Source organism: Gossypium hirsutum, chromosome D05 (assembly GCF_007990345.1).
Source record: "Gossypium hirsutum isolate 1008001.06 chromosome D05, Gossypium_hirsutum_v2.1, whole genome shotgun sequence".
Lineage (NCBI taxonomy): Eukaryota > Viridiplantae > Streptophyta > Magnoliopsida > Malvales > Malvaceae > Gossypium > Gossypium hirsutum.
In genome coordinates this window covers 12,138,003-12,149,159 of record NC_053441.1, presented here as the reverse complement: position 1 = coordinate 12,149,159, position 11,157 = coordinate 12,138,003, and the positions used below count along the sequence as shown (strand labels likewise).

Here is an 11,157-nt window from a genome sequence, read left to right as displayed (position 1 = left end):
TAAAAACATAGCATAAAAATATCAAACATAAAAAGTATCATATATTAGTTTTACATATAAAAAAGTAGTATAGTTATATTACAATAATAATTCTAAGGAGCTTATGGTGGAGGTGGTTGATGGTATGGTTGGAAGGTAAATGAGGATGTTGCTACCAATGATGAAAATGATGCAATTGGATTTTGTTCAGCATACTCACCTTGAAGCCACCAAACCCTATCATCTGGACCTAAGTTCAAAAACACTTCTCGATTCACCGGTATTTGGAACATTTTGGTGGCAAAATAGTACAATTCACCTTTTTTTGGAATTTCATCTCCCGAAGCACGCAAAGCATCTATTGCATTTGAAATAGTATATTGAGAGTGATGAAAAATAATTTCATTAACTGACTTCCTTAGACTAGCCATACTCTCACACAATTTCTCAATTTGAGTAGTTAATGTATTTCTTGATGATTTTCTACTTGAACTTGATTTTTTCCTTTAATGTGTACAGCCCCAAGTGTTTGCTTTCTTCGATTAGGAATTTCATGAGATGGGTTTGATGGTACCTCATTAGGAGGAATACATCCATTCTCGTTACTATATTTATCTGAATCACCAAATCCCCCATTAACTGCATTATCTCCCATAGAAACCCCACTTGGAAGAACACCAGACGAAGGTGCGCATGCGTTCTCTCGAGTGGCTACAATGCCAGCAAACATTTGCCACATTAACTCATTCAATCGTGGTTCAATTCCTTTCTTCTTAAATCATTTAAAATCAGGATTTTCCTACATAACATGTTAAATGTTAAATGTTATACTAAGATTTTTACAATTGTAAATTATTAATTTCAATAAACTTTATGCATTAAAATAATGATAAAGTTAACACTAACCTTTATTTTTGTAGCCCACCATTTTTCGGTAGCATCGACCGTCTTTTTAGATGGACATCATCCAATACCTGTAGATTCCTTAAGCAACTCCCTCCATAACCTCCATTCATTTTTAATGTATCCCACTTATTTTCAATTGAGGTTTTCCATAATTTTTTTGTGTTTTTGCTTGAAAAAGAGCAATGCAATTTTCCCATCCTTTTGAGTTTAGATGAGTTGTTGGTCTATTACCAGCATTGACTTAATTCGCGCAAAGCTCACAAAATATCAACGTCAGCTCATCATCCCAAACAACTTTTGTTGCTAAGGTACTATCTCCCTCCACAAAATTTCGTGTCTTTACCATCTATTATTATTTTGATTTTAAATGTCAACCGACATAAAACCATAAATATATAATTAGATATAATAATATAATTTCATAAAAAATAAGAATAATACATCACGAATTGATGAAAGCCATAAGATGAACACTAAAGAAAAAATTCTCAAAGATCCATGGTAAACAATAACGAGGATATATAAGGGATAATTTTTTTATTTTTTGGTTGTGTTTATTTTTTATTTTTTGCTTAAAAACAGAGTCTTTGATTCAATTGGTTCAAGTTCTCTGCACATTTGGGGTTGTTTTATATCTTCATAAGAAAGGTAATTCCCTAATTTGTTTCACAAATCCCATAATTTTTTATTATCATGATTTAAGTTCAAAATTAGTATCTTTCAATAAAAATATTGCATCTTCATGCTTCAAATAATTCAAATAGCCCGAATATAAACTAAATTTTTTATTTTTAAAATACACTACATATATATTTTTTATTTTTAAAATACACTAATACAGTGCAATTTCCCCATTCCCATTTCCCCTCTTCCACCGATCAAAGTCTCAAACCCCGTGCCCTCCTCCCATTTTCCCTCTTCCACCGATCAAAGTCCCAATCCACCTCCACCGATCAAAGTCCCGATCAGAGGTTAGAGGTAAAATGGTCTACCTACAATATTCTAACAGGCAAGAGATTGTAAACAACAAAACCACGGCGGATATTGCCGGAAATGTTCTTTTGGTAACAATCGAAGGTCAAGATGCGTGGCTTGTTTCCATTGATGTTTTGCATCTGGTAAGGAAGATCTTTGGTCTTTTTTGGGTTAAGAATTTCTAGGTTTGATCTGAGTTTATGTAATTACTAGGATTTGTGTGGCTTTTGTCATGCTCTATAGAAAGAAAAAGCTTTCTGTTGTTTTGACATGAATATGAATGAATTAGTAGGATCATGTCAAGGGAATTATCTCCAATGGCAACTTAGTGCATCCGGAGAAAGAGCACATGTGTGTTTGTCTCCTTTCTCCTCTCCTTAACACTACCTCTCTTCCCTACTCTTCCTTACTTACCTCCAATTCCTACCTTTTAGTGTTGGGCATGGGTACTCCTGATTCCTGATTTAATAACCATTCATTAATGTTATTAGCATTATTTTTTGTTTGCTGATGCCTGTTATTCAAGATTGAATGAGTGGCTAATCAATAATAGCCTGTGAAGATGAAAAACCCCTCTGTTCCTTTTGTGCTCATGCAATTGTACTTATCTCTTTCCATTTTGGAATTAAACACTATTTGTAGTTGTTAATGTAGTTGTGAAATCACGTAGCAATGGTTTAAGGGACTAATTGTTACAATCTAAATGTTTTTCTCTAAGATTTAGACAACTATATCTGTTTTTGGGAAGCAAGCTAGTAATTTTCATCGATACTGTTCTACTAGAGAATAGTACTTATTTTTCTTTGGGAACAATGTAATGTACAAAGTATAATCTTCATAGTTCTTGCATTTGTAGTTTACTTCGCTTCAATTTACTTGAAGCAGCTAAAGCTTTATGGTTTACCCTTAAAAGAATAGTGATTGTATCTGATTTTTACTCAGAAGATGGCACAGTTATTTATCACATAATACTTGATAAAATTGAAATTTGAGCAGCCTGAAGTGTAGCTTTTGTTTTTTTTTTTTAAAGATTTAAGGATTCTTAGCACATATAGGTCAATTTTTTCATCCTTTTTCTTTTTATGCTTTACTTCATTCTAGCACTTCGGCAAAATCATAGATTTTACATGTTCTATAATTTTTGTTAACATCATTAGAAAATCTGAAATGATGCAATTGTTAAGGTGTATTCTGTTAATATGTTCTATTATTTCTGTCTCGATGCTTAAGACCTGGTATGTTGAAGTTATCTCCATTCATTATTTTCTGGCAGATTTGTTAGTGGAAATTATAGGTTGTAATGACTTTTTGGAGTCCTTTTACTTAATTTATTTTCCATTCATCTTTCTAAAGGAGTTAATAATGCAGGTATTTTCAGCTTTTGGATTTGTGCATAAGATTACTACCTTTGAGAAGACAGCTGGATTTCAGGTCAATGAATTAAATCTCCTTATTCCTAGATTGATTGGTTTGCAATTTTTATCATTTATAGCTTGTTTGCAGTTTTTGATCTGTTTAATTACTTGACTTGTGTTCTTTATTTATATATAGTCAGGGATATATATATTGAATGGGAACTGATGCTATTGAAGCAGGGGAGACTCCATTTAACTCCTATCCTAGTTCCTTTGAGGTACTATTTTCGAGTTCCTTTCACTTTTTTTTTGTTCTAACTTTGAATCTACTGTATAATTTTATCGTTATCGGGAATAATTACATGCATTTGTTTGTGTTTTTTTTTTTTTTTGCTTAAGCAAGTGTTAAAAGCCTTGGAAATTCGGTTTGTGCCCTGCAAGCTTTAAGTTATAATGTTTTTGAGTTTAGATGTTTAGGTAATTTCATTGTGTATGACTTAAAATTATAGTTAGTAATAATATTACTAAATAGTGTGTAAAGCATGCTAAATGATAGGTCCAAAGATCAAAAGATAAAATGTTGCTGCCTATGGGATAAGGTCAGTATATCATTTAGAACTAGACTACTCAAAAGAAAAGCAATAACAATAACAACAATAATAACAGTGAGTGACAGCAAACCATCTCACCCTGAAGGAAGAACAACACTTTTTAATCAACCATCCAATGTTGCAAACAATCTGCACAAAGCCATTGCCTCCAATTAGGTCAAAACATCCATCCTTTTACTTTTAACAAAGAATTTAACTTCGAGGAAAAACTATTTTAAAGAATAAATATACCTTGCATCACTATACAAATTACTATCTGAGAGTACAGTAATTAATGTAGACTTCCCATGTTAATTGAGAAAAAGGGTAAATGTTGAGCATGAGAAAATAGAGGGAAAAAACACAAGACATCTCTAACTTGTTAGTCTGATTGAAGAAACAAAATATCCTAAGCTCCCACAACCAAGAACAAAGCAAAAAAGAGGGGAGAAACCAGCAAAAACGAGGGACAAACCAGCAAGAACAAGGGAGAAACCAGCAAGAACGAAGGGAGAAACTGTTGTTTTGTTCCCAAATTTGAAAATAAATAAGATTGGGAAAGAAATTAGTTTAACATCTAAGGATAAAATGGTAAAATAATAAATTAAAGTATGAGTATTTTTGTCTTCTAAAAATACCTACTGCCCCAGCTAGAGTTGATTGGAGCTTTTAGCACCAGTGGAGATAAGACTGTCCAGTGCAGTAGAAACGTCTCACTGTGCTGGAAGCCAAGACATCCAAACAACCAAGCAATTCACAGTGGTGCAGTGGAATTGAAAATCAAGCTAAAAAATTTCAACGCACTGTATTGTGTTTGAATCCTGTATTGTGTTTGAATCCAAAGAAAACCTTAGTGGAAGAAAAAACTTATTGCCCAGTTGAAAAATATGCATTTTAGTAAATTTTTTATTTTTCAGGATTTGCAATTTTAGAATTGGTCCACCTCCCTTCCATATTTTATTGGGAACTTTTAGCTTTTACAAAAGAGATTAGTAAAGTTACATGTACTGCTTAAGGTAAACAAATATTAATTAAAACTAATCAAAGTCACTAGTATAAAGTTAATGCATCGAAAACCAATGATTAACGGGATAAATTTTAAAATTATACATTAATTTTAATTTAATATACAACTTAATATATGAATTTCGATTTTTTTGTAATCATATACTTGAAATTTTGATTTGGGTTCAATCATACACATTTAAAGAAATAATACATAAATCTCGTTTTATATTGGATAAATATAATTATGTGTATGCAACCATGTTAAAAAGTACATTAATAATAATTTGAGAAAATGAGTAGTATTTGGTATATTAATAGTATATTTTTTATTTCACAAATAATATTAAAAAAATTCATGTGTTTCCTTTTTAAAATATTTATTTTTTAATAAATCTGTTATTTTTGAAGTTCAACATATACCACGTAATAAGTTTAGAAAAAAAAATCAAAATTTGATAAACAAAATTGTTATTATTTTATTTAAATGATAAGGGATTTAAAATATAAGTTGAATTTTATATATTAAATATTAGGTTAAAATATACTATAATCCCTACTCTATTTGTACATATAGAATTTAGTCCCTTACTTTTATTTCAATGAATTTATCTTTCTATTTTTCAAATTTGAAAATACAAATCTAATTATTAATACTATTAATTCTTATTGTTAATTTTAAATTTATTAAATTAGTAATTTTTTCAATGTTAACAATTTAACTTAAATTTTAAAATCTAAAAATAAAAAATTAAATTACTCGAATTAAAAATATAAAAACTAAAATTTAAGTTTATAAAAAAAAAGCATATTTTAGCCAAAATATTATTATTTGAAAATTTGCACAAAATGTCTTCTCCAAGGTTATAATAGGGATAGAGTTGTCCAGAAACAAAAGGGGGAAGAGTAATTGATTGGCTGGACCACTATTAGAGGGAGGGGTATATGAGTCATTTCGAGCACAACGAAGCTGCGGTCAACTGTCCATAATTAAAATTGATGGAAAGAGTAAAATCATTTAACGGTTCTTTTAAAATAAAAATAAAAATTTTGAAAGTGAGACTGAAATGGAAATGACAAAAAACATGGGCGTATCGTGCAGTTCAAGCACTGCCGCCCCCGTCTATTTTTTCTTCTTCTTCTTTTAAAATTCTCCTCAAAATAAAATTTCCCTTTTTATTTTCGTGAAATTATTGTCCTCAATTGTTGACAGCCTTTGACAATTTCTCACCGCCCCTGCCCCTCCTTGCTTGTACACCAATTTCACTTCTTGACCTACTCCGCTGCTGAGTAATTAATATTCAAAGAAAATATTGAGCGATTATATTTTTTATACTTTTTTAAGTTTTATCATTTATTTAGAAATTTAGTTTTTAATTTAATCAAAATTCAATCCGAAAGAAAAGGAATAAGAATGGAATTAAATTAAATCCCAAGCTCACATGATTTTCAATTTGTTTGTCACAAGGCCAAATTCTAACTTTGGTAGGACCATGAAATTTAGGGTTTTTTAAACACCTTTTATTTATTCTCCGATAATGCACCCTTTAAAAAGAATGATATTTGTGGTCATCAAATTTTATTTTATTCGAATAATCATGTTTTATTAGAATAATAATTATTTTTATTCTTATCTAAATTTATTTTGATGATTCAAATATTTTCGTTAAAAAAATCCTAAACATGATTAAAACCATTTATATAATGTTTTGAAAAATAGATGTATTGTTGTACATAAATATTCTCCCTTTTTCATTGTTTTCCGATTGTCAATAGATCGAAGGAATAAATGTTTTGTTTATAGAATCTTTAGATGTATTAATAATTTTTATTCAAGGAAGATAAATGCGCTTAAATCAACATCTTCTTAATTCCTACCTTAACAATAATATTAATGTTAACTAAACTGTGGCTCAACCAACATAATTAAAATTTGATATTTAAATATACCTAGTGTGTTAAGATTTAATATTTAAAATTAATTTTAGTATGATTTTATTTTTACTATTTTTTGTTCATTAAAAAGTTAATACTTTAAGCCAATCGAGACTTAGCTCGGTTGCCATCAACAGTGTTGTCAATGGAAGAAGACGTGGGTTCGAGTGCGCTGAAGTACATTATCCTCTTATTCATGGCTTGAAGAGGGACTATGGGTAGTCACACAAATGTATTCTAGTTTAAATCACACAAATTGTAGGCAATATGACTAAACTTTCTTATGTGCCGAGCCACTCACTCAAGCCTATTAAAAAAAAGAAGAGGATTTAGACAAAACACGAGGCTCGAAAAATGGGCTTGGTAAAAGTTAAGGCCCATTTTCTATATAGATTGGGCCTTGGACAATATATTTTGGTTTGAGCCCGCTCCGACTCGAACATTATACTAATTATATATGTTAAATAATAATTATATATTTATATTTATATTAAATCACTAATCCAATAACAATTAAACCCATTGTCCAATACCTAAAAAAAAACTTACACAACTAAATAACCCAACCCAATATATAAAATATAGAATATAGAATATAGAATATAGAATATAGAATATAGAATATTTATATTTTAATATAATAAAATATTTATTATACTTATTTGTATTTTTTAATATAACAAAACATTTATTATATTTATGGTAGTGTTCTTTAATATAAATATTTTTAATGTGTTAGAAATTTTTTATTTTAACATTTTTTAAAGCATTTAGTGTGATATATTTTCTTAAATTTTAATTTTGAATGAAAATTAATCTAAAAGAAACAAATATGAACAGGCCAAGTCGGGCCCGAATTTACTTTTCTTAAATCAGGTCAGACTTGGTAAGCTCATTTTTCGAGCCGAGCCTAAGCTTGGAAACGTTATCTAAATATATTGCATAAACCCGACCCAGTCCATAATCACCTTTAGACATGACATATTCACTTTTGAATATATTATTTATTTTTAATACAAACTAAAAATATTCAAAATATTAAATATAATTAAAATGCGTAAATTATTTTGACAATTCAAATATTATAATCTAAAATCATAGTTATTATATTTGTACAAAAAAATAGCTACCATTTGCACCTTGACTTAATAATCTTTATTCTTTACTCTTAATAATCTATAAATCATATATAATAATTTGGAAAACATGTAAAATTAATATAGACTAAGAATTATTTTGTATTTAATTTCTTAAACTTTAGTGTATAAATGTTAAATTATCTCTCTTTCACAAGATAAATTAAAATGAAAAATTATCATGAGAGCCATAATGGTAACTTAATATCAATTTACTTATCCAAGTTTTGTTTAATAATTCATTGAAAAAGAAAACAAATGATCTGAAAAACAAAATTTTAAACAAGTTCAAAAGCTTTTGTGTTGATTTCGTGGTTTTTATTGCAATCTTATTTCTCTTATGACGAGGTTATTTGGTAATAATAATAATTGAAAATCGAAATTGGCACACCAAATTATATATTAACACACAAACAAAAATATATATAAAAAGTGGTTTCGAAATTAGCCTATGTTTGTAAGGTTTTGTTCAAAGAAGAATTTTATTACTGAATCTTATGGTATAAATAATTAAAATTTAACTTACGTTTACAGGTTTGCGAGATATTGATCAAAGAATAATTATGTTACTAAATCAATTTAGAGTTACCTTGCGCAAAGAAAATTTCTACAAATCTCATTATACATAACAATAATTTTAATCTCCAATATTATACTACTAAATCTTATGGTGGTATGGTACAAATAATAGCAATGATTTTAAGCTCAACCTATTGGCTTAATCTATTCTAGTTTTGTTGTTGTCTAATGGCTAAAAAGTATCAAAATAATCGGTGTAATTGTATTGCAAACCTTCATTTTTAATCACGGACTCTTTTTAAAATATGATACATTTCATTATTTGATTTATCAATTAAAGAACTCAATATTGTATCAATGAAACATACCCCTTTTTTCTAGTATTCGTATATATTGATATAACGTGTTTCAATGTACTACTTCGGGTTCATTAATGTTTTTATTTTCACAAATATATATTTATGGTTAATTTTTTTAATAAATTATGTATGCATGCAAATATATCTAAATTACATAAATATAGATATATTTATATGCAAATATAAGTTATAAATTTATTAATTAAGTTATATAACTTAATTTAATAATTATATTTCAAGTTTAAATGTAAATTAAATTTTTTTAAATAAAAAATAAAAAGTTTAAGTTTAAAATATCAAAAGCTTATACAAATTAGAATGCATTAGTATTCGTCACTTTCGAAATGGTATTGAATTAAAATCTTATACGAATCAATGTGTAATATATGTGATATTAGAATAAATAATATAACAAGGGAAAACCTAAACAACTAACACAACTAGTGCGACTTGAACTCAGGCCACACCTAGGATACTATCAGTCCATCACATAAGATTTATTTTAATTATGAATTTCACATTCATTGTAATTTTAATTTTAATATACAATTATAATTAGGATTGCACGGCTTTTACGTTCTTAAAAAATTTGAAAGTCCATTTAGATTTAGATAATTGCTGCTGCAATCATAATTATAATTAAGAGACAATGCAAGTAATAAATTATATTATAATAAGAGGTAATTATAATATAAAGACTCCAATAACGAAGCAACTTAATACCCAAAAAGAAAATTGAACATTATATCTAAATATTAGGGAAAAAGAAAAAAGAAAAAGCCAAGATTGAATAATAAGCTATGGTTCGCTTGAATTCAAGAGTCTATATAAGCAAAGTTTCCAATTTCCTTTATGTTTATGTGTATTTTGGTTCCAACACAAAGTTTCTTCTCTGCTCTTTCAAGCCCTGATAACTGGTAAGCTCTAATCTTTTTCAGCTTGACTTGATTCACAGCTCTTCCATTCGCTGTAGCTTATATACACTCATAAACTTTGATGGGTTTTTTTATTATACATCTATTTGCACGATTATAGAAATGTTGCCGTTGAACTTTCTACTGTGGTTAAGATTTTATGGTTAAAAAGAAAAAGGGGGAAAAAGAAAGAAAATTCTATAGCTGACAGGCACTTGACTGAAATGTTAAGCAAAAGCATATCGCATGATTGCTTGAAAGTTAGAAGCATATCATTTACTTGAAGTAACTATGATTTTTATTTGTCTCTCTCCGACAGTTGATATCATTCAACTTAAGACTTTTGGGATTTTTTTTACTGTGACCTTTGCTTTTCTTTTGGTATCTGTTTAAAAACGTTTGTGCTTTGCCTGGAGATTTCAATACTGTCAACTTTGTTTTTATGTTGATTTAGGTGCCAGGAAATCTTGGGGTATATATATATTTATATTTGAATTGGATTATCATAAGTGCAAAAGGAGTGTCAAAAGGTAAAGGGGGTAAAGAATCCCGGCTATCTACCATCTTTTCTTATTGTTTGGACCATTTATTTGACCATTTTATCATTGAAAAGTAGCATCTTGTTATCATGGGATTAGATTTGTTCCCCTTTCTAAGGTATCATCTAATTTAATTAAGAATTGCAGAGTCAGATTCAATTAAGGAGACAATTTTCTTTTCTTTTTGTCATAAAAAGCTTCATTGTTTATTCCTTAAACAGTTCGCCAAAGTTATAGTTAATAAAACGCATCTCATGAATCAAAGAATTAGTGTTTCCAATTACTATAGAAAATAATAAAAAACTTAAAGTAGGTAAGGTTTCTTTTCATTTACTTCAACTATATCATCATGGTTTATATACAAGAAAATAAATCTACCAATTATTCTCTTATAGCTTGCTTGAACTACTCATGTTGACTCTCAGGTCTACTTCTCATAAATCATTTTTTGGTCTCCTCATATTTAGGCTTTTGTTTCTCAAAGGCATATGATTTTTACTAAGAGGCCCAATTATTGGATCTGCTTTCTGTTTCAAAACCATACAAACTATTTAGAGTAGATTCATATCTAAATAGACCTTTGATTAGACTCACAAAATGTTTTGGGACCTTAATTTGTGTACAGTGTCCCCTTTAGAAATTTATTTTTACAAATATATCTGTATATTATTCTCAAAGGTCAAAAGTGTACACCTTGTTATGACACTAGAGGTAAAGCTAATGCTGTATGTTTGGACTTTAGACATTTCTATTAATTATTGTATTAGAAACTTGGTGTTGAAGCTTTGTGGTCTGGAGTCCTTTTATCTAGTCTTTGTAGGTTCATCCATATCTAGAATATCTAAAAGCCATTGATTTGGTATTTGATATCAATTTAACAGTTGATATTGTTCCATTTGCCTTCCTGTCTCCAGAAAATAAAAAGGTATCACTTTCTGATCTACC

The 11,157-nt window shown here is 28.7% G+C and overlaps 1 protein-coding gene and 1 long non-coding RNA gene across 2 annotated transcripts; one reads left to right on the top strand and one right to left on the bottom strand.

Moving 5' to 3' along the window:
• On the bottom strand, positions 1-4,324 carry LOC121217717 (uncharacterized). The gene is made up of 4 exons (XR_005913901.1): positions 4,058-4,324; positions 3,905-3,955; positions 886-1,231; positions 1-778 (listed from the first exon to the last, which is right to left on the bottom strand). It is a non-coding gene; the product is annotated as an uncharacterized lncRNA (long non-coding RNA).
• On the top strand, positions 1,709-3,853 carry LOC107906065 (polypyrimidine tract-binding protein homolog 2). The gene is made up of 3 exons (XM_016832920.2): positions 1,709-2,003; positions 3,229-3,291; positions 3,412-3,853. Exons 1-3 carry the CDS (start codon positions 1,869-1,871, stop codon positions 3,439-3,441), a joined length of 228 nt encoding a protein of 75 aa, XP_016688409.1. The 5' UTR covers positions 1,709-1,868; the 3' UTR covers positions 3,442-3,853.
• Positions 4,325-11,157: the final 6,833 nt, after the last annotated feature.